Here is a 25,231-nt window from a genome sequence, read left to right on the forward strand (position 1 = left end):
ACCCTTAATCCACCATTAATTTAAACTAGCTTCCATGATACAGAAAAGGCAAGGTACAATATGTTACAGCAAACCTGAACAACAGCACCACTGTTGCCACACATTATCAGTCAGTAATATGTTATTGGTTGTATCTCCCAGGCTGAAATGTATAAATTAAGTTGTCTGCAGCTGAATCGTTGGTGAAAACATTATTTCCTACCCCTTCTTGAGACGAAAAATGTACAGTTTTCTTTAATTATTAACGAAACACCTTTACAATTTCCTGTTAGATTTATATTGAGACAGAATATAGTTCTTCTTATTTAGATTGTCTAGATACTAGTGTCAGAATTATAAAATGACTGATTATCTGGATTTACTGGCTTATGATTGATCAAGATCATCTGTAGGGGTTGCAGGAAGAAAAAACTCAAGTACTAAGGGAATAGTTCACTTCTGTACAGCTTGAAATATTATCTTTAATCCTTCCATCTTCTTTCTGCACCTGTGTCACAAGCACAGCACCATGTTGACCTACACTGTTCTTCTTTTGGTATACATTTATATTAAATTTGGAATTTGGTTTTCCAGATTTATGTATTTACACAGATACAAAAGACATTTAGCCTCCCACTAAAAGTCTAGCCTCCTCCATCACTGTGCCAGGCCTGAACAGTTTCACACTGTCTTCCATAATCATCTTCCACATTAACTCTTGTGTCTATACATTGCAACATCTTGACCACCTGTGGCCAGCATTCTAGTTAAGGAACTTGTTTACTCTTTTCAAACAAGCATCCCAGGGAAGAGAGATGATGAAAGGGGGGACGGATTGTTGGAAAGCTTGTAATGGAGTATAAAAGTGTAATTCCTCTCCACTATCCCCTGTCCCCACAGTCTGGAGTCACTTCTCTTCGCGGGCTACTCCAGGATATCAAGGTAGACCGGGGGACTCTTAACCAGTGTAGTGAGCCGGTTGTAGATGTCTTTGATATTGAGCCTCTGCTGTGGTTCTCTTTGCCAGCAGCCCTGCATGATGAGGTGGACCTCCTTGGGACAAGTGCGTGGGCGTTCCAGCTCCCTGCCTTGAGTAATGCATTCTATAGCCTGAAGAAATGGAAAGAAAAAAAATGAAGAAATTTCCTGTTATACAGAATAGCGCATATTTGTAGACCACCTAAGCAAATGCCTTTTTTTTTCTTTTGCATAGAATGAAATGTGTTTGTTCTCATTCAGAGCTTTATCTTGAACATTCTTACCAAACCTTCTGTAAAACTAATTCAATACTAAAAGAAATCCTGTAAGCTTTTTGGTTTCTTGTCTTCCTGGATGACCTCAGTTGGATTAGCTTCCTCCCAGGTGCAAAGCACACAGGATTAAATTATTGTAATGATTTTATTATTCTTGTCATTGATATGAGATTTAAAGTTAGAGGATGATGTAAGCAAAGACAATACGAATACGAAACAACCAACCAAAAAATAAAATGCAGAATATACAGTAAATACACATAAGTATATATAATCAATTCTGTGTACCAGCTTGGCAATTATTTCACATTGTACATTATTTGTGAACACATTGTTATGATAACCAACAAGTCTACATGGATACAAATAGTGAAATGCAAGTCCCAAAACTACTAGGTAGGAAGTTTGCATTGTGTAACTTAAAGTGAAACTTTTCTGAAAAGCACATAGATTAAGCATCCAGAGTATAATTGATCAAATTTCCTATTCTGTTTTCTCTTGCATTTTTAAAAAGCTTTAATCTGCAACAACTTGTTATATAAAATCACAACCTTCACAGAAACAAAATTGTTGCTGAACACGTTTCTTTTTAAATAAGGAATAATAAAAGGGTGGGCAAACAAATGTGATACTATTGGTTCAAGTAGATGACACAGTTGTCAAATTCTAAATGAGTCAGGCTTGGGCAATCACATAATTGAATTAATTATGAATGGCTTTCAATCACTGCTGTGAATTCTATATCTTTTAAGGGTTTCTTTTTTAAGTCTTATCCAAAACCTCTTGGTTAGAGTGCCTTTAAATATCTACAGTATCTGATCCCTCTAGCTCTCCTTCTTAATTAAGCCCAATGTCAATCTGGGGGCTGATAATAGAGAAAATTAGATTAGCAAGGTAAAATGAAGTAAATGCAAGGGTGGATGACGGCAAATTAGATTAATTTAGAGGGAACAGGGGAAAGGTGATCCACCTCTTACTCCCCCAGTCCCCCATGCCGTTACCGAAAGAGTCCACTTTCTATAATGGTACCACCGCAGCCTGTTGGACTCCAGCACATTTACTAGCTCATATTTCCATAAAGTGGGAGCTGGTCTAGTGTCATTAGGCAAGTCTCTGTCTGCCTCTCCACTCTCCTGAGCTCCCATTTCTTCTTAAATTGGAGTTGGCTGTTTCCTTGCAAGAACTGAGGAATAAGAGGTCCTGAAAACACCAAGAGAAGGGAGAGAGATCAGGGTACAGATGAGAACACCATTGTTAACAGGGCTTCCGCAGTATTGTTCTTCAATCGGGGTTGGAAAGACTTTCAGAATATAAAGTCATTTGTTGTAAAAGCATAGCACATAATACGAGCTGCTAGCTTTTAACATCTCTTTTAAAATAGCAAATTGATAAAACTTGGGTTTCTTTTCAACAAAGCTCTTAAATGTGAAAATAAAATCTGTACTGATGGGTTTGTTGACTCAATTCCAACTGCTTGTTAAAAGCGAGACTACCATCCTAATCTTTTATTTTTTAACTTTCTTTTCTTTATTTATTTGAATTATTTCTTATTATTCTTTTTTTTACCCATTTAGTAAGTTACACAAGGCTATGTCTATAGATGGGCAGTACTGTGGTCTTGCAGTGCTGGGGCTCTGGCCTGAATTCCTGTGGTGCTATTTGCATAGAGTTTGCATGTTTTCTCTGTGTTTGAGTGGTTTTCTTCCAAGTGATCTGGTTTCCTCACACAATCCAAAGAAATACTAGTTATTTAACATGTGGGTTAATTTACTTCTGGGAAGATTGTCTCTGATGTGAGTGTGTGTCAGTGTGTTCCCTGTGATGGACTCCTGTCCTGTCCAGGGTGTATCCTGCCATGTACCTGTACATGGTTTGTGGAAAGGCTCTAGCACCTCTGGAACCCTGTCTTGGATAAAGTCATTAGAAAATGGATGATCTATTTCCATTACTTAGACTTGGTTTAACAATGCAGCTATAAAGGCAAGTGAAGAAGACATAAAGAAACATTAACAGCATCACACAATTAAGGCAGCTTTCTATAATATGAGCTCTTTAGATTATGTTACGTGACTAAAATCTAAAGGGATCACATTAATCGTCCACCTTAGGGGTACAGCACTCCCTCTACATCAGGGTTGCAGCCCAATACTGAAGGGATTCAGGAAGGCAGAATAGACAGACGGTTAAACTGAACAATGTACTTGTGTGACTTGGTATTTGTTTGAACTGGAATTTGCGTGAGAAAGGATAAAAGAATACTGTAAGGCAGCTAGCAGGAGCAAGTGTTCTTGAGTATCAAAACCACGAACCAAGGTCAGGGAAGATGGAAAATTACTGAATATACAGTATGCCTCATCCATATGCCTTATCCACCCTGAGAAACATACAGTAACATGTATATAAGCTGCTGATAACTTGCATTCTCCTGCAGTGCTATCTCCTGCACCAACACATAAAAATTTAGGTTTTGAGACAGTTCTCCTGGGTACTAATTTCACCAAGTAAAGACCGGGGGCAAAACCCATTTGAGCTTTTTTTGTCAACTGCAATAAAAACTGTATTCTGTTGTCCAGATGGTCAGTTTAACCACTACAAATAGTTGCAGTGTTAGAAGGTTTTTATAAAGTACCAAAGTGATCTGATTTAATCTCACCAGCTTTACAATTTGTTCCTGGTACTGGGCATATAAAGGGATCTGTTGTATTATAGGTCTCCATGGCTGAAGTTGTGCAGCAATTACTGTATGTTATGTTACCTCGCTGTTGGAGAGCTGGTACCAGGGTTGTTTGCCATATGTGAAGATCTCCCACAATACCACTCCAAAGCTCCAGATGTCACTCTCTGTGGTGAATTTCCTGTACATAATACTTTCTGGAGGCATCCAGCGAATAGGCAGCATAGTACGGCCTCCCACCTGGTAACCAAAGACAACATCGAAAAGTGCAAACTGTCAGGGATGTTGGAAAGGACAAACCGCGGAATGGCAGGAGAGCGAAAAGACCCTATGCGTAGCGGCGAGACGGGGGTTAGCCCAGGCTCAGCTGTTCAGGAAATGCCGTATAGAAACCTATGCCCTCAGGTAGAGGACGTGGGGCGACCTGGTGCTAGGGGGGTCTCAGGACATCCGAATGTCAATGCTGAGCGAAGGCAAATGAAAGACCCAGAAATATACTGTATAGCCCCAGAGAGAGAGAAACACCGCGAGGACAGCAAAGCACCGGAAACAACATACAGGACAGAGTAGGAGAGCCCTCTGGCTGCAGAGGGCGTGACACAAACATATCCATCTGGGTTCCAAATCAATATGTACTATGCTATAATGAACAGAAACACACTAGCAGCGAGAAGTATCACATTTGTGACTCTAGTCACTCTGGACTACTGTAATGGAGGAGGAGCCATGTACTCTCTCTCTGTCCTTCGGGAATGAGTTCTGGCATGCTGTAATCCCCACCAGAATAAACAATAACAATAGATGGGTGAATGTTCCTGGTTAGAGCAGTGGTGATGGCTCAGCATATTGCATGTCCCTTGATTCCTGAAGACTGTAAAGTAGTAACAGATCAGGCAAAGCTGTGAAAAAGGAAAACAGGTGCAACTGGCCCCATAAAAGATGGAATACATGTGCTTTAAAAAGGTTACAAGAGATGTGGCTGATGTGGTTTTTTATACAGTCAAGTACTTAAAGGGAGCACTTGCCAGATTATATAGCTTCAACAGGAAACACTGTTCAGACCACACATGATGATAGTGATTCATATAGTCTTTTCTTAGTGGAGTGATCCTATATTTCACAGTTCAGTGAACATCTGATTGAATTGATGCTGATGTGTGATACAGATGAAATTACGTCAGTTACTGGAATCACTGTTTTTAGTTTGGCCCATTTAAATACATGAAATTAAAACAATTGATATGGCATATTTATTAATTTTGTGGGGGTGATGGTCATGATAATATGTTCATCCATTAGAGATGTACACTAGAGATTTACACACATATTGAAATTTTATAATAACTGTGTCCTACCCTGTAGTAATCAGTGCTATAAATGTCCCGGGACATGCCAAAATCTCCAATCTTCACCACCATTCCCTCCCCCACCAGGCAGTTCCGGGTGGCCAGGTCTCGATGCACAAAGTGAAGAGAGGCAAGATACACCATTCCTGAAGCGATCTGGGCTGCGATCTGAAGCATTTGAGGCAGGGTCAGTTGGCCAAGTGGGGGAGCTTTTCCTTCCTCTAATATCCGGGCATCTGGACCATGAGCCCTAACAAAATGCAGAGAACTGGAATGTCACAGAAGGTCCAACATAACATTCATAGACGGCTAGATCTTTGGTGTACATACCTTTGATGTATTAATGTATTAATACAAACACAAGACCAAGGTTACTCATATAGCAGAACTGCAAGACTCATTTTAGGTTTTGCAAGACCTATAACACAAATATTTTGTTATCTTGTTAGCTTGTTGCTGTCATGGTGGACATCCCTCCTCTACAGGGCGCTCCATTACTCTTGTCATTAGTTCCGTGTGATTGTTTGCATGTTCTCCCGGTGTGCCTTTTTTGTCTTTTCCTATATAACCCCAGCGCCTCCAGGGCTCAGAGCTCAGCAATGGACTGCAGATGTCTAGAGGCCCGCCTACTACCAGGCTACGGCTTGCCTGAGGGCATAGGCATCATCCCTGACATCCCTGATCTCTGAGCCCGGGCCCTGGAGAACTTCGCCCTGTGATTCCTCGGCGTTCTTGTGTTTGTGTTCCCCCCTCCCGGGGATTTTAGCCTTGTTCTTGTCTCTGGATGGACCTCTAGGTATCGGAGTTTTGGACTGTGCCCTGACCTGCTTTGACTTGGTTGCCTTTAGTTATTCCCTTGTGCACCTGTTCATGTACCATCTCTGTTCACTAGCATCACCAATAAACCCTTGTGTCTCTTCCCTGAAGTCTGCCTCCTGTCTACCTCCTTGCATAGGGTCTTACAACAAACCTGGGATTGCTGAACCACATCTGTGACAGTTACCTTGTTATGTGCACATTTGCATAGAAAGATACACCAGAGGTCAAATAATATGCAACACTTTTAATCTGTAATTTATTATTGAAATGTATTTACAGACTTTGATAAGTGTTTTTGGTAGTTGATGATTATTACAAAACATAGTTATACATAGCTTTAGTATAATGTGCAAGTATATAGCATTATAACTGTAACACTATGCAGAATAAAATACTGGGAATAAGACCAAGGGAGCTAGTTTTATACCTACAGTTACACTGTCTGTATGACGTAAGCTATGAAAATAAATGTATTAACATATTTGATGCATTCATTTTTGCAATTCATATTTATGAAAATAGCATATGGCACATTAGCATAAAATGGCTTTTCAACAGATGTTTGAATAACAGTTGTAAATATGCTAAAACATTTTGTTTTTAATTCTGTTCTGCTCCTTGGTAGGGTGCATGTTGATGGATTTATCTTGGAATTGCATAATAATTCTACATACAGGACAGGTGGCATTGGGGGGGAGTAGATGGCGCCATATTTAAGCTGTCTGGTGGAAATATGTACCATCAGTCGATGAATATGCATTTTTCTTCAACAATTAAGCAAAGCTTCTTCACCATGCCCTTTTGACATATGGCACAGAGTTAATGGCTGGCTTATGGGCTTTGAATCATCACTAATGCGTATATGTATGTTGGTGTGTATCTCTGTGACAGTCCCAGGGGACTAAAAGACCAGCTTTCAGTCTCCTTGCCATGCAGCTGCATCATTAGTCATTATTTCAATGTGCTAAGGCTTCATACAGACACACCAGCTAGTGGTACTTCCCTGACCAAAATGTCCCACACATTTTCCATGTCGGCATTTTGGACTGTTATAAGTGAATATCAACATTAGTTGCACCAGAGTTGATTATTATTTTATTGTTCTTTGTAACTTGTGTTGATGTGCTGAAATGCCAACTGCTGTTTCTGGGTAGACTTTTTTTAATTCATAGCTAAACTATATTTGGGATAGAGCAGTAGAGCCCATTATAAAAATTAAATATCACATGGACAATATCTGGAGGAATAAAAGTTTATTCACAGCATTATTTGTTTAAAATGTTTCAAAATGAAGTCAGCATCTTCACTAAATCCCTGTTTAAAAAAACATATATATTTTTTACAAATGCATCCACTCAGGTTGTGCGTCAAAACTCATCACTGAAGCAAAATGACTTTGCTATACTCATACACGGTATACTGCCTCTGAGAATCTTCACTGGCCAAAGAGGATCAATAGGTGGCACTTGTGGTGCGTTAGGTATTAGTGAAAACATTAGCTTCATTCAATGTTGTTCTACCTATTTAGTATATTAATATGGAATATTAATATGGAATCATGTAACTAAAGGGGTATTTTAATTGTAGCTGAAAACAAAAATACGTTTCTGAACGTCATTAACAATATTAATTTATTAATTTAAGTAGTGGTAGTGTATTCCACTTTCTTCATAAACATCTGCATCAAATTCTTTAATTCAATCACTAGTTATGGTAGTTATACTACATTTTTCTGTTGTGATTGTTGTAATGAAAAATGAAACACTTTTAAGTCTCACTAGTAATACATTGGTATGCAAATTAAACTTTATTATTAGAGGATTATTACCAAGGGGCTCAGCAGCAGCAGGGATTTGAACCCTGACCTCAAAGACAGCAGTGCAGAATTCTACTGATAGATACATAGCCCATCAAAGATTCACTGCACCACCTGTCAGTTTTACAGAGCTCTCCTGCATCAGATTATTTGAACAAATAAAAAAGTGTTGGGTGGTATCTTTCAAGTTACCATGGCATGTTCTTTGTGGCATGCTACGAAACACCCTAGGCATTGTTACTGGCTGCATCTGCATTTCTTTGCTAACCTAATTCAATCCATCTGTTTTTAACTGCTTTATTCAATACAGGCTTGCAAGGGACACAGAGCCTATCAAGGCAAGCAATTGGCACAAGGCAGGACACAGCCTGGTCTGTCTGCCAGTACATTGGAAGACACACACAGACACAAACACACACACACTTCAGACTACACAATTTCTCCAGGAGCACACATTGTAGTCAGTGATGAAACCTCCAAACTTGTGAGCCAATCTTGTGCGTCCTTTTCTATTTCTTTTTCACTTCTAGACTATTTTTAAATACTAAACATGAAATGAAATTTTTCTTGTCTGAAAGAAATGTTCATGCTGTGCTTCGCGGTCCCAGAGCAAGGACATCTTGAAATTTAGTGGTGTCAGAGCCGAGCTCTGAAGAGCTCTGGCTAGAATTAAGCCCAAAGTCTGAATATAAATTTTAATTTATATAAGAACATAAGAAAGAGAAGAAAATATATTATATAAATTATTATATTATTATAATGTATTATTATATATTATTGTATATCAATTATTAAATAAAAGAGAAAAGGCCATTCAGCCTATCTAACCCATTTGGTAGTTAATTAAGTAGTTAGTTGATACTAGGATCCCATCCTGTGGTTTCTCAAAAGGATAACAGCATGGCTTGTTCCACATGCCCACAAAAGCCTTTGAGGATTCTAAATATATATTTTCATTATCTTCAGGATTCAGATGTCAGTGCAGGACATTCCATTCAAATTTCTTGATTATATTAATAACCTTTTATGAAATTGTTTGTACTCATGCTCGTGTCAGGTGCTGGCTTTACTACTTAAAGTTTACCTTATTTAATTTACATAACCAACCTAATTTAGTGTAACAGACTCCCCCATCTAATTTTACGGGATTCTTAATTACTTCCCTCTATGTTGAGTCACTGTTTAATAAACATTAGCAAAATATTGTTAATAAATAAGAAAGGCCTAATAACCATCAAATGGAACTAACCCAAAGTGCAGTTAAACATAAATACATGGGTAACTAAAAACTCTTTCCCAGCATTCAGAATTTGTTCCCTCCCTGCAACACATTACTACCTGTGCCACTGCTTCTTGGCCCTGTTTGTAATTTTCGTCACAGCCAGATTATCATTCCCTGCCAAATAAGTTAAAGCCAGATCTGTATCTCAAATTTCTCACACATGAAAATGCTCAATACTGGTCTTGTTACAGAATTTAACCAAATTCCCTTTGCATTGTTTCTGATAAAGTACCAATACTTTTGTCTGTGACTGTATGTTTAGTTCTTTGGCACATCTAATATATGGGCAACCAAGCTTTACTCGAAAGGCTTGTGCCATCCACAAATCCTAAGTCATTTCATGTGCACTGATTGTGATCAGTGTGCCTGCAGATGGGGGGTCCACAACATACCTGAGGAAGCGGTTCAAGTCTCCGTGCTTCATGTACTCAAAGACCATCGCTAAGGGCTCGCCATCTGTGCAGACCCCATAGAATCGCACAATGTGCTCGTGCTGCAGCACTGTCAGGAGCTCTGCCTCACGCTGGAAGTCCTGCCGAGTTGAATCGTTGGCATCTTTCAGAGTCTGACACAGAGAGATTGGGAGACGGGGATGTGAAGAAAAAAAGGGACCACAGTGTCTGATGAGATAAAAATGTAAACTTACTCTTCATTAATACATTTCAGACAGACTGCTGAATGCCAAGGATCTGCAACCACAGACCCAGAGAACCTAATCTCTGCAGGATTCCTAGGTAACCTTTAAGGGTCAGCAGGCAGAGATTTGGAAAGCATGTTAACTTAGTCATTTCAAATTCAGTTGTAATGGAAACCAGAAGACATGAAAAAGTGACAAAACATTAATTTTACTGGTGGGCAGCAATATTACATGTGTATTATAAATCACACATTTATAACATCAAGGCTTGTTTTCTGCAACTGTTTACACTATGGGCTCCCCAACACTCTACTAAGTTAGTTGCAAAATGTCCAAAACCCTGCAGCTAGACTTCTAACTCACATCAGACCTTGACAGAATATTACTCCTTCACTTCAATCATTGTTAGTTGCCTATAACATCACATATTCAATCATATTGACTTTACAGTTTACAGTTACTGACATTTAAAGCTTTAAATAATCTGACTCAATCATACATCTCTGAACTCCTTCATGTTTACACTCCCTCCTATAGATTTTTGCCAAGACCTATGTCTGATTGCCCTACAATTTATCCTGTAGGTTTTTTTGCGTATTTTTCCCTTTTACTTTTTCCTTTTACTAAAAACAAAAACCTAGGCTTTGAAAGACACTTCATAAATTAAGGTTATTAGTATTTGTATTGGTATTCCTCTTTAGAACAGAAATACAGAGCCCTGTTGTAGCCAGTGATCATTATTGGTATCAAACTAGGTTTTAGTTTAATTCAGTATAAACTGAAATGTACTCCTTTGTACACCAGTCTAAGTTTAAACCTCTGACCTCATGAACACAAGATGCAGGACGTTACACTGGCAGCATATGCAAATGGAGAGCCAATCTGAAAGCCTTAAACACAAAAAAGCCAACACCTGAGGGAGTTGTATTGTACATATTCTTTCATTCCATCCCCTCTTTACCTTGATGGCAACCAACATCTTGTCATTGTGGGGGCTGAGGTTGGCGCATTCCGCCAAATACACTTTCCCAAAAGCTCCCTCTCCCAGTTCCCACTTCAGCACAATGTCTTGTCGCTTGATGTGTTGGACACCTGCAGAGGAAAACGAAGGTCCCTAACCCATTCCCCATTTATTCACATTCAGTAGGAGTGCATGAATGTATGAAAACATTACATGACATCCTGTTTAATCCGCATAAGAAACATTGTGCTAGTCATATATTGCATGGTAGAGTACCACAATCTTTTTGTCAGGCCAGGTAGCATTATTATCAACAGGTATGCATAGAGGACCAATGTATATCTATACAGTATATGAAATTCACTCAAACAAATCAAGTCTATGGAGATAGCTGTACCATAAAGCAATAAAATTGTGTCCACATTCAAATTGGACAATTGGGAATGTGTTGTTTTTGACAGAGACAGAGGAGACAGAGGAAGGAACTTGGCTAAACATGACCACTATGTGTCACACTGTTACTTTATTGTCACAGATGGGAAATTTGCTTTGCAGGTAGGTAAAAGACACACCTGTAACACAATGCATTATACATTTAACACAACATGAATCTGTTAACAAATAAAAAAACAAATAAAAAAGACAAGGATGGAGGAAGTTAATTTGAGCTCTGACCAAAGATAGGTTTTCAGCTTAATTTTCCCAACACTGTAAACAAAATGCCCGTTTTCTTCACCTTATTTGTCATTTCTCTATGTTTTTTTAATTTAAATCCACATACCGTACCTTAAAGAGGCCCACTACTGCACTGTGCCATGAACATGCCATGCCATGCATGTTGTGGAGAATATACACTCTAGTGGTTGGAAGTGATGGTGTAAGGGAGAATTTAAAAAATCAATAAAGCTACTGGGACTAGTGTAAATAAGTTCCTGAGATCCTGAAACTTCACTATGGTTGAAGATAGAGAAAAAAAGCTTTTCTTAGTTTCTCCAAAGCTACAGTAAGTAAAATCAATTCTGGGTGCAGTTCAAAATGTCCAGATATTTTCCAAAAGGTGTTTTGAAAAAGTTTATATATCTCTGGTGAGTATTTAACAGTACAACGGAGGTGGATAGAGAAGTATAAAGGCTGTGAGAAGTGATAGGATCTACTTGAACATGTGCTTGGAACATGGTCACACAGCATCACCCTACCCAGTGAGAAAAAAATGATGGTGTCCTGAGAGAATTGTTAAAGACCTCCACGCACCTGAGTGACTAGCATTGAGTTTGAAATGGAGAAGAAGAAAAAGCATAGTGAAATACTATAATGAGCAAATGGGGACCAGCTAATGGACATGCCTGAGTTTCTGGAATTACTGTCAGAGGGAAGAAGAAAATATACTTTAGGCCACTCCCAAGTCTCTGGGTGGAGAAAACTTTCTCTGTGGGATATATTGTGTAAAGAATGATGAAAAGAAGAGCTCAGCAAGTCTGGATTTGGATTTGCCCAAATGTAGGAGTCCCCAGACGTGAGGCAGGAGCCTCTGTCTTCCGAGAGTCCCAAGTGATGAGGGATAATGAGCTGCAAGCGTAACAAGAGTTCATTGTGTAAATGAAAGATGAACTTGAGTGCTTGTCACCTTCATATGAGCTTTCTCTTAAGGAAAAGAATAACTGGCTGGAGACTGAGGCTGAAGGTGATGCTGTTGACAAACTCTGTAAAGGAAGTGCTGTATAAGCCACTCAGAAGCAAGAGTCAGCAGCTGCTGTCATCAGCACCTCTGTTGATGGGAGGGCTAAGAGTGGTGCTCCATGGCCTGAGATTGAATGTCATAGATGTCATTGTTACCCCAGCAGAAAAAGGGCAGGACTACTGCAGGTGGCTCAGTGCCTCTGAAAAGAGGGTGGAGCTAATCAAGTCCCCACCACATCGGTGTAACAGGGAGAGCACAGAAAGCAACTGAATTAAATAGATGAAGTAGTTCAGGTGGGTAGCTCCGTCAGCATGTGTAGGCTACAAAGGAACAAGTAATAGGTTGATTCCATGCTAAAAAGAGAAGAAAGAAAACACAACATTTTGGCTGTGGAGCCTTCTTCGGGTGTAAGAAAGATAGGGTTGTCGGCAAAGATAATAGAGGAGGAGGTCGGAGCAGGGGAGAGACAGAGTGGCCAATCAAGTGGTGCGAGGTCAAGAGAGGTGAGGGGAGGTGTGAAACGAGACCTATAAATGGAGAGAATTAGAAGAAAACAAGTCTGTCGTTGAGGGAAGGGGGAAGGTGTGAACTAAGTTTCAGGATAATTTTAGTTTCTGATGTTTTTCTGCTATAGGAGTTAAGAAACCCTACTTTGAGAATGCAGATGGAGAGATCAGTGTGATCATGGCCCCCAGAGGTGAAGTGAGAAACTATGGGCTTGGAGAAGTCTTTAATCTTCACAGCCCTAACATGTTGTTTGATGTGGTCTCTGAGTCCATCCATTCGTGAAGTGATGCAGAAAGTGCTCTAGCTGGTCATTAGAACATGTGGCGGCACCGACGCAGTCATTAATGTATTGCTTGTAAAGGTCTGGGACAAAGCCAGTGTAGGAAGTGAAGAAGTGTTCTTCTACCCAGCCGACAAAAATATTGGCATAGCTGGGTCCCATTCTGGTGCCCATGGTGACTCCACTACTTTGCTGGAAAAAAGGTTATTGAAAGAGAATGCATTAAGTGTGAGTACCAATTCTGCAAGGCGTACAAACATATGGGTGGGTGGATCAAGCACTGTGCGTTTGTCCAGCGTGTGCTTGAGGGCTGTAAGACCTTCATTGTGAGGAATGACGGTGTAAAGAGATGTGATGTCCATGGTAAAAATGTAGCATTCTGGGCCCTGTAACTGGAAATCATTACAAAGTTGGAATGCGTGGTTGGTGTCCTTGATATACTGTAGCCCTTCAACCAGCGGTCTCATAAGGCTGTTGAGAAAGGCAGAGATGTGAGTAGTCGGACAGTTGCATGCTGAGACGATGGGGCATCCAGGGGTGTCGGGTTTGTGGATTTTGGGGAGGTAAAATTGGGATACCTGGGGATGTTCAATGAATTAAATGGTTCAATGTCTACAGTCACTAAACAAATAGAAGAGACACAAGATTCTCCTGTATATGCTTATGTACAGTGCCTTGTACAGAAATCCACCAGAACCTTTCTTGAATTCTCTCTAAATTTATTCTTGAGTTTTGAACACTACCTGGCTGAGAGACCTTAGAAAGACAAATGTATTTATTTTGAAACCATGTGAACCACTATTATTATACATTGAAGGAGGCCATTCAACTAATTGTGTAACTTGTTACAGTAATATGTGAAGCATAATTTAGCTTTGCCCCAGCAAGAGGATAAATAATAATGCAATCAAAATATTTGATATTTTTTGTTTTTTGCAGACGTTTAACTTATTTCTTCCATTACAGTGCTCACTACAAGATATTAATTTCTGATTAAAATATTCTCTTTAAAAATGTGTACAGTATGTATTGTAACATTTGTAGCGGCAATGCTTGTTAATAAGACAGAATTAAGCGTTGGTATGCTCCTAAAGGAGGGCCCATCTCACCCTCCATCTCTGTGGTGCAGCCACAGAGAAAGAATTCATGCAGGCTGATTTAAGATGTTTTCTTTTGATAAGAAACAAGCTCCCAGACGGGGATGCAATTAGCTAAGCCTGGCTATCATGATCAATGGTCATCCATTGGCGCCTATCAGTCTAGGGAGTGCCGAATGGACATCTGGACTGCATTCCTAAGTGTCAAGAGTAAGTGACTTATATCTCACCTTGACCAACCAATCAGGGACTGGCAGGGCATGGTAATACCACGTGGGTCTCCAATGCCCGCCAAACTCTCAACCAATCAGCACACATCTGGGTCTTGATCAAAAAGGGAGCGCAAGCTCAGTTCTGAGCTCTCCTTGGCCATTTTCGCGCATCCTCAGAGACAATCACGTGACAACTGCTGCTGTCTGCAAAGGGACTTGGATTTTGTTCTAAGCGCGAGGCCAAGGATCCCGTACGTACTCAGAATTCTACCAACGTGAATGCTCCGCTTGATCAACGGCAGCCTACAGTTGGACCCTCGTCGACAACCTGAATAGCTTATTCAGAAGCAGCGCTGGACCGGGAACGAACCAGCTTCTTCCCAGGCAAAAGAGTGACTTGTGAGGACTCGCGGTCACACTCTGTGCATAGAGACTTTCTACTAGCCAGCCGGACTGCTGGTAGATCCCCTCGGAGCAACGACTGCCCTGCGCGCCGCAGTCAGATTCCTCCGCCCGTCCTACTCCGAGCTGCACCTCGACTGGTTGGCCGGTAGCCAGAGGACGCCGACACAACGCCCATTGGACAACCGCTGGAACAGAGGCTGCAACAGAGTCTGTCAGCTGGTTTGGTGTTTGTGCCGGGAAATTCCAAATCCAAACACAGTGGATAAGTAAACCCCATGTTCTACATTGTGTCTCGAGAATTCAATTGTACCTCAACACAAGTTGTTATCAATTTAATTCCTGAGTAATGTATTTACTTACGAGTTTAGAGTAACAGTGGGTAATAACACTGATTTAGCGATTTGGTAACCAAACGATATATATATTCTCTGTTGTGTATCTCTTTGTGTTTGCATCTCTTCGAGATTATATACCTTGTATATTGATAACCCTCACAGTAAGGTCTGCCGCTTGTATCCAGGCAGACTAGTTTATGTTTGGTGCACAATTTATATTAATAAATGTATCTCGTGTATTGAACCCGTGTGTGTACGTTGTTAGCTGTTCTGACAATTGATTTTCTAAAAGCCAAAACGAACAACCTCGTGATTACTGCTACAATTAATAATTGTCTCAGTAAACCCATCAAACCACTACACATTTACAATTCAAATTGGACATCACCGGCAGGGAGTGAATTATTTTGCAAGGCACTAGACAGAGACATAGACAAAGCATAAATTGCGTAAGCAATTTCCATACAACAAAGTCAGACACAGGAATAAAGGCAAATAGATCTGTTAGATTCACTCACACATGTCCTTGTCCTTTATGATGCCACAGAAGTACTGAGGATTTTCTATAAAGCTGGACAGGCCAGAATCCAGTGTCGCCTCAGCTGAGGAGGGAGGGCTAGCCCCAAAGTTCATGAAGTGGAGAGAGACAGCCAAGTCATCCTCTGTACCCAGGACAGCTGGCCCTGTTCAAATAAGGCATAGGGGGAACAAGCATTAGTCAAGCATTGAATAATTGGACAACCTACAAATCATCTGAATAATTTCAATAGGGGTTACAAGGATTGTCACTTTGTTTTGGAAAAGTGTTGTTTTACATGTATTAAATTGATCTTCTTTTATTAATACTTAACAACTATTAGCACTTAGATATACATTAATACAACTTTATTAAAAAATAATTTTCTGACAATTGTTAAACTACACCCTAACACACACCACACGATTTAACTAACCACACAATTTTCGCAGTTGTCACTTGCTAATCAACTTGCTTAACACTAATTACTACCTCAACTGGTTCCTCTCAATCCAGAGAAGCAGCTACTCTACTCTAAGGTTCACCTGGTTTGCTGAGCTCCTCTCCCTGCTGCTCCCTGAAGGTGATGGACATAGTTGGGGTGTCATGGTTAATGTGCCTTTTCACTGTTGTTTGGAAGGCTGCAACAGTGTCTCTGGATTGGCAAATTGGGGAGGTGGTCCCCAGTTTTAAAAAGGGTGACTAGAGGGTGTGTTCCAATCACAGAGAGATCACACTCCTCAGCCTTCCCAGGAAAACCTATCCAGGGTGCTGGAAAGGAGCTTCACTTTGATAACTGAGCCTTGGATACAGGAAGAACAATACTGATTCTGTCCTGGCCTTGGAATGGCAGACCAACTCTTTTTCCTCACATGGATATTTGAGGGGGTATGGGAATTTACTACTTCTGTCTCCACTTTTGTGGGTTGGAGAAGGCTTACGACCATGCACACCAAGGTATGGAGAGCTAGGCCCGCTGCTGTGTGCTATCTGGTCCCTGTAGAGAGAGAGTTCTGTTTGTGCATTCTAGTAATTAATCTGTTCAAAATGGGTGCGTCTTGCTTCCTCTTCTGTTCTTGATTTCCATGGACAAGATATCAAGGCTCAGCCAAGATTTGGAGTGTATCCAGTTTGGGGAGTTGTGGCCAGCATTTCTGCTGTTTGCCTCATCTGACTGCATATCAGACCAAATTACAAACATTCATTTTTTAATATTGGCTTTTGCTCACCCTAGAATTTAAAACATTAAATGAGGTTGGCTCTGTGGTTAAGGGTCTATGCCTTTGGCTGGAAGGTTGCTAGTTCAAATCCCACAGCTGTCAGAGGAATCTGCCTACTCTGTTGGGCCCCTGAGCAAGGCCCTTAACCCCAGCTACTCCAGGGGTGCTGTATAAATGGCTTACCCTGCATTCTGACCCCAAGCTTCTCTCTGTCTGTATGTCTCATGGGGAGAGCAAGCTGGGGTATGTGAAAAGACAAATTCCTTATACAAGAAATTGTATAGGGCTAATAAAGTGATCTTATTATAACTAAACCTAAGAAAATACTTCCAATGTTAAAAACCATAACTTGAAACAAAGTGGAAATAGGATACAAAAACATTTTTGCTTCTGTCCATACAGCTATAAACTTCTATAACACGGGTTTTGGACTGAAAACCAGGCTTTGGAATACCCAGGGTGTAGAAAAGATCAATAGGTGCAAGCCAGACCAGAAAGCTTTTCTGCAGCTGACTAACATCACATCTAATAATGCATTCAGCTAGAGAGCATAGTGTAGGGGTGAGAATTACAGTAGGGCAGTCTCCACTTAGCGTTTTTGAAAACAGTCCAAAAGGGCACAGACAGTCTCCTTATCAGTCTTCTTTAATGGCTCTTCAGCCAGCTGTGGGATCTGCCAACACTTAGCTTTCAAAACTTTAATTAAAACTCTCTGGTTTTTTAGCTTCCCCAGCTGGCTGTGGCAAACATACTTACAGCTGCATTGAAAATGAAATTGCTTCTCTCAGGTGTGCTACAATATTCCTTACAGTTAGATCCATTCAAAATCCACAGAGATCCTGTCCCATTTTATATGAGATATGGAAGTGTCTGTTATTTCCTATATGCTGCCTCTCCAATTTAGTAATTGCAATTGTTAATCACCTGTGCTTATGACCCATACCATGCGGGAAAAAAATATGTTCATATTCTAAGGCCTGCAATGTAAGGTGACATGCTTGTTTAGGCCAACAGTGTGCTAAGTCACACAGCAACAAAAGACATGAGAAGGTGATGTTTTTCATTAGAGATACCCATTAGGGAACCACAGTCATAGCTATTGAAATAGCAAGAATTCATACTTCTGATCTCTTGGCAATATAATTGTAAAACTGCCTTATAGGCTTTGGCATTACTGTATGCTATACTGTATGCCCAGTGGTTCTCAAACTCTGGTACGCGTACCTGCAGTGGTACGTGAAGTGCCGCCAGGTGGTACGCCACATGACCCTGGAACCGTGTCCTGTGCGCTGAAAAATCTAAAAGCAGGTAACCCCCACACTATTTTTGAAGAACCTTATTTACTGTTGGCAAAAGAGCTGATGTACAGTATTATGTGTGAAGAAAAAGCTGCTAAACAGCTCGACCTGCTACCCCTTTGAAAGACACAGTCATTCATAGAATTATTGAAATGGCGGATGATATCAAAAGTACGCTAATAGAGCGCATTAAGATGAGCAGATGTTTTTCACTGCAATTAGATGAGTCTGTAGTCGATTTGGCCAATTCGCTCGTTTACGTTAGATACGAGTTTGAGGGTACGTCCCGTGAGGACTTTCTGTTCTGTAAGCCTCTACCAACAGGAACTACAGGAGATCACATATTTCAGTTTCTGAATGAATTTATCGAAGAGAATGGCATCGACTGGATAAAATGCGTCGGAGTTTGTACAGACGGTGCTAGAGTGATGACAAGCCGAAACAGCGGTGTAGTTGCACGAATTAGAGAGGTTGCTGCAGAAATGAATGGGCGCATTGCAACATCCACTGCGAGACCTTTGCCGTCAAGAAAATGCCTGACGATTTAAAATCTGTTAGACTCTGTTGTGAATTGTATCAAGGCTCAAAAAATGAATTCACATCTGCTTTGCTCGACTAAACAGGCTCACCCCTCTCACTGAAATGGTGCTTTTTTATTGTTTATTTTTATTTGCTGTTGTTCCTGTTTTTTTTTCTGTAAAGGGCTTTGAGAAGCCACCTTTAAAGGCGCTATATCAAATAAAGTTTATTATTATAATATTTATTATATGTGTGTGTGAGTGTGTGCGCACACGCGCGCTCATGTTGGTCATTGAGAATTTCTGGGGTTCCTATGAGAAGATGACTTGTAGGTGGTACTTGGATGCTTTGGTTTGATCAGGGGTGGTACTTGGTCCAACAAGTTTGAGAACCACTGCTGTATGCTAACAAAAAAGTATATGCTATTTTAAAAGTAGATAAATCAATCTTAAGGAAATTGTTTCTCAAAAATACATCGCTCTGTTGTCTGTTTACAATAATTAATTTGCCATATTTGACTAGCTACTGTACATAACTTTCAGCCATCCATTATTAGAAAGACATGTATTACTAGTAAGCATCATGGTAACCCAGAGGGGTATGTGCAGTCTGCCAGGGAGGAGACTACTGTCCATTTAGAAACACCCATTAACCTAGCCTGCTTATATAGAGACAGTCAGGGGAAAAAAAAGTGTCCAGGGAAATCCCACATGGATAAGATTGTGCCAGGTCTACTCAGAACACACCCCAGGCTGCCTGTTCTCTAACTGTAGAGAATAACTCTTCTTCTTTAGTACTAAACTGAACCCATCAGACATAACTTTTCTTGCAGTAGGACAACTACTGTGTACTGACATCCCAGTTCTTTGGTGTTCTATAGAAACGCACTGATTCACGATGAAAATGAAAACTGAGCTCATGCCACATGATTCTATAACAAAGTACAGCCGGGTGTTAAGTGTTTGACATTTTACATTAATTATCTGTATAATTAAACTTTAAAAAATACATGATTTTACGTACTATCTCTAGATTTAAAATGTATACTTTTAACAGTAGATACTAACATTCTGTTTGGTTTTTATACTTTGTTGTCTGAAAGGGATGTGTTTACTTAAGCACCTACATTTCTTTTAAGTAGCCTCTTCAACCTTTATATATCTGTAGTTTATGTTTAAAATATTTGACTAAATCAGTAATAGTGTTGTTTCTTCAGTGTGCTGGTAACAATAACTTCTACCAATTAATGCACAAAAGTTAAACTAATAACAAGCACATTTTTTCCCGAAGCACAGTAATTTGTGAGGAGGCGGAGGTGGGATGATGATGGGGTGGACTCACGGTGGATGCCGAACTTGGACTGCCGCCCACATTTGTTGATGACCAACAACATGATGAGGAGGAAAGTGCACGCAAACACTGCCAGTCCCACAGCTACAGACACCTGTACACAGATGCACAGACAGACACCAGTGAGCACAGCAACTGTATACATATTGTTGTAATTCCCACTATATTTTCAAATCCTTTACTAACAAGTTGTAACTTGTTGGTGTTTCCTTTTTATATCTATAATTTATGTTTAAAATATTTCACAAAATCAATAATACCTGAATGTTGTTTCTTCTGTACGCTGGTAACAATATGACAGATTTCTACCAATTAATACACAATTTACCAATTAATACCAAACACATTTTTTCCTGAAGCACAGTAATTTGTGAGGAGGTGGACAGGTGGGATTATGATGGGGGGTGGACTTTGAGATAGACATATGTACTGTATGAGATGGACATATTTGCTGTTCTATATTAGTGCCCTGGTTTTTAGAGTTCTCTACCTTTTTTGGTGATGTAAGTGCAGTGGTTTATACAGAGACACATTTCACTAACCTGAATTATGCTGTTAAATGAGACAAATGTCTCTACCCAATTCTTTTGAGAACAATACCCTTGTGTTCCATCTAGTGAAATATCCATGATTTTTTCATCTGAAAGTTGTTTCTTAAAAAAGAACTGTTTCACTTTAACTTTTATTTTGGAGCAGACAACTTGGCAATTGTCTACTTCTTCAACATCCTTCTTGAAGAAGGCTCAGCAGTGACTCTATTTCCTGAGGTGCCTCAAGAACGGCAACACCGCTTCTCGAGAGAGAAAGGCACTGCAGAGAATGGTGAATGTGGCCGAGAAGATCATCGGCTGTGGTCTCACAGAGATTAAACAGTTCGATGAAGATCGCTGCTGTGGTAGAATTCTGGCCATCACAGAGGACAGTCACCACCCCGGGCATGAGTTCTTCACCCCACTGCCCGCAGGCAAGAGATACAAGAGCATACGGACACTTACCACCAGATTCTTCAACAGCTTCTACCCACAAGCAATGCAATTGGTGAACACATTTGGCCGTGCCCCTGGGACCACACCTGTACACCATCTACCTCATTATGATTTTATTTATTGCACATCTCCAGTCATTGTTTACATGTCTGCATTGTTTACATTTGAACTGTTTACTTGTTTACTTGTACATTGTCTACTGTTTGTTTGTATATTGTCTTGATGCACTGTCTGCACTTTGTGTTTTACACTTTTTTTTTAACAATCGAGAGACTTTAAGTTAGTTAAGTAAGAATTCCATTGTACCAGTACATGTACCGGTTACATATAGCAATAAAGTTCGAGTTCAAGTTCCTCTACCATGAATACTCACACCAAAGTTCCTGTTCTCCAGGTTCTCTGTCACACTCCTGGGAGATAGGCTTGTAGGAGCTATGAAGAATAAGTGTAAAATGTTATTTATCAGACAAATTAAAAGCAAATTTTACAAATGGCAATAGGCAGAAATTTCACACCAAACAACATCCAAGATGTTAAAGTAGTTTTCCTCAACTCCAGCACTCAATGGTCTCATAGATTGTAATGCACCCAAGGTCAAAACTCATTGGATTATGTCCTCAAGTACTGCTACTGAGGGCCCCTGTTACAAAAGAATACCAATAAAAAACACACCAATAAGTACGAAAACAGTACAAGAACTTCAGAGCAATGATCCCAGTTGGACAACATAATCAAATACATACATGTGTGAGTTTTACATTCAGTCATGCAGGAAGGGGTCTGGGACATATAGAATGGTGATCTAACATAATTTAGACTGATTTTTAATTGGGTAGTTTTTGTTGATCAAAGGACTAGAATGTCTTCACATACAGTGTGTATATATATAAGAGTCTTCTAAGCTCAAATAAGAGTATTTTGCACAACCACTGGGTGTGAAAAATCAGATCTACTTGGATAGCTTTTTCAGTTCAGGAAAATGACTCTACTTTTATTTTTTATATTGATTTTATATTGTATTAGATTATATTGCCTCTTTTTCATGGGAAGTGTGATCTAGAAATCTATAGTGTAGCTTGCTTGCATTGGTTGACTAGTCTCCATGAACATGGAAAGACTTCTGATTAAATATTGTTATAATTATTGGTTGGGTGAGAGCTCTTAATGTAGTATAGTAAAGAACACCATGGGGGACAGCTGTGGATTTGAAATATTGTTAATTTAGCTGTCTACTATAGATATATAAGTAGAAAACAACTTGTCTTAAACATCCTTATCTTCTCAAGGTAATGCAGCTCTGTTTTGTTAACAAAAAAGATGGGCACAGGCATGATAAAACCATACATAAACAATAGATTTGTCAGATAATCATTAACATGCTTGTTTTAGGATTTAGATTTAGTACTCTTGAGTATTTATTTATTTGGCTGGAAATATAAAAACAAACTACAGTATATGACTGCAAAATGTGAAAAATGTATATAATTCAACTGCATTTCTGGTGAGAAACATGATGTCGATACTCCAAATATTTGTTGGAGAAGAAGATTAAGCAGCATCATTGGTGGATGTGAGGGGGAAGGAATCTGGTTAGCCAATGGAAAGGATAATAGTCTCCAAATACATTGAATGAAGTAAGAAAACATGCAGTGGTTAGGTTACATTTGTTTTCTTATACCCTTATTGTGTTAAAAGAATTTTAACCTTGTTCTGTGGAGGACATTTATCATGTCACAACTTAACTGTATAACATCTATTGGATTCTAATACTAATTTACAGCACAATCACTAAAGAACACATTTCATCATTGAAACACATTCTCTATCTTACAAAATGAATTAATAATAAAGCAATTAATTTGAAGACTGCATAGTGAAGTTCTGAAAACTGTAGTATTGTACTTCACCCTCATGTTGGTACAATGGTTTAGGTTATACAATATGTTGATACTGTATATTGTTTTCTTGGTTTTCTTTGACATGTTTTTAGATGCATTTGTTCATCACACATGCTTTTATGGCATTATCTTGGAAATATGCATAGGTGTCTCTCAAGGCTGCTATATTTCTGACACATTGTATTATACAGCTATTAAATACAGTAGCTTTCATAAAATCTCCACGCATGGTTGCGCCTGTAGCTACAGTACAGGCAGTACTGTAAAGAGTGACAGATCTCAGGGCCACCTGTGGGAATGCACTTTCAGTAGAATGCACACAGTATTTTCAAAACTTATCTGGGCACATAAAAATGAAAGCAACTTTTAGAAATTATAGGTACATTATAGGCAAATTACTTCAACATTGTACCATTCTGTATATCAGAATGAATATTTGCGATGAAGATAGGACCATAAGAAAAACATAAGGTTGGCAGATTTTGCTAGCAACCTTTTGACATTTATTAGGACATCTTTAGGCATTTTTTTTTGTCTGTTGTAGCAAGCTTTTGTAGATATGAACCTTCAAAACTAAAAAACATTAAAAACATTAAAATGGTCAAACAAATCAACACTAGTCTTGATCTCTTAAGATGGGTGTTTCTTTTTTCTGCTGTGCTCGGGTTTGGTGATTTCCAACTTAATTTATTTAGCAGCTTAGGTTACAAATGAGAAAAGGATATTCTACAGGAGCAAATTAGTCTGAGAATCTTATCCAGCCATTTAATGAAAGCTGACAATAGTGTACAGTATGCCTACAGTAAGTAGGCTGTTCCAGACTCCCAAAACCCTTTGTGTGAGATAGTTTCCTGGTTTCAGTTTTAATAGAATGTGTATTGTAGAAAGCTATGCTTTACTCATAATTTTGGATAGTAAAAACATATAAAAACCATAGATCTACTGAATTTGCTATCACTGAACACCAGGTAATTCCAGTAAGACTCATTGGCAGAATATAAATTAGGATGTACTGTAGCATACAAAACAAATAAAATTACTAGTACACCACAGTAACTAGTAAAATGAAGGCATGAAACATATTGTGTGCTACTTCATGCAGTTTTGCTGACCACAAACATGGTACATACTTACTTGGATCGTTGAACAGAACTAGGGGGGGAGAAGTATAAAAGAGAGAAAATGACAATTTTAAGATGAGATGCAAAGTTAGAGGCAGGGAAAACAGAAGGAAACATTATAAAAAGAAAGTGGATTTTTAGTCTCAGTAATTAACTTCAAAGCACAGTGAAGTCTAGAAAAACTGTAAGAAAGGACAGTTAGGCAAGTTTGCAATTTATCAATTATAACTACATATAAATATTTATAAAATGGTATAGTAATTAAACACATTGCAGGTACCTCCATGTTTTAAGCTTAAAATGTGCTAAAGGATTTCTCCTTTAAGGACACTCAGGACTTCTTTTAAGCACTACCGAATATGACACAATGAGTGGCATGCCATCTCACGCTTCCAGTACCTGGTATGATGCCCTCTAAGTCATCAAATGGGTTGTCCATGAACTTGCCAATGGCACTTGCTGAGTCATATCCAAGGCCGTTGTCCACAATTAGTGTATAGTTGCCATTGTTAAGGTGGGTGGGCTTGTTGAGGAAGAGGCAGCCATGCAGGACAGAGCCATCGTCTGCATCGGGAATCAGCTGTGTGTATGTGAACTCTGTTAGTGGTAGTTTGGTGCCATTGTAGAGCCAGCGAATCTGGGGTGCCGGATTCCCATCCACGGTAAAGGGGAAGCACCAGTGATGCTGGGGAACAGCATCGCCCAGGAAGAGGATCTTGACAGGAACTGTGAACAGAAAGCAAGGAGACATCTTCATGTCAGATGTTTCTCATATGAAACCTTCTGTATGTGTGGCTTAAAAAGGGGCTATAGTTACATTCAACCTGCCCCTAGAATCTGCTATATGTCCTCTAATAACTTGTAAATAGCTCCATTAGGGGGTTGACTGAACTATTAGGTAATTAGTAAAGGGTTTAGAACTTCACGTTCTCACATAGATGCAGTCAGGCTTTTGTTTGATATTTGTTTGGCTTGCACAGTGCTAATGGTGGTTCCAGGGTGTTATGTGTTGTCTTTTTGTTGAAAGATCCTGAAATTAGA

General features: G+C 39.5%; 1 protein-coding gene across 1 annotated transcript in view; it reads right to left on the reverse strand.

Annotated features, from left to right (window-relative positions):
* Positions 1-903: 903 nt before the first annotated feature.
* ntrk1 (neurotrophic tyrosine kinase, receptor, type 1) overlaps positions 904-25,231 on the reverse strand; it is a 66,542-nt gene continuing 42,214 nt past the window's right edge. Inside the window, exons 8-17 of the mRNA XM_069185250.1 lie at positions 24,579-24,916; positions 22,729-22,757; positions 21,545-21,581; positions 20,177-20,279; positions 15,800-15,964; positions 10,768-10,898; positions 9,562-9,734; positions 5,262-5,502; positions 3,988-4,146; positions 904-1,089 (exon numbers count right to left, since the gene is read on the reverse strand). Of these exons, the coding sequence (XP_069041351.1) occupies positions 904-1,089; positions 3,988-4,146; positions 5,262-5,502; positions 9,562-9,734; positions 10,768-10,898; positions 15,800-15,964; positions 20,177-20,279; positions 21,545-21,581; positions 22,729-22,757; positions 24,579-24,916 (1,562 nt within the window). The remainder of the gene's footprint in view (positions 1,090-3,987; positions 4,147-5,261; positions 5,503-9,561; positions 9,735-10,767; positions 10,899-15,799; positions 15,965-20,176; positions 20,280-21,544; positions 21,582-22,728; positions 22,758-24,578; positions 24,917-25,231) is intronic.

The sequence above is a fragment of the Lepisosteus oculatus genome, chromosome 27 (assembly GCF_040954835.1).
Source record: "Lepisosteus oculatus isolate fLepOcu1 chromosome 27, fLepOcu1.hap2, whole genome shotgun sequence".
Taxonomy (NCBI): Eukaryota; Metazoa; Chordata; class Actinopteri; order Semionotiformes; family Lepisosteidae; genus Lepisosteus; species Lepisosteus oculatus.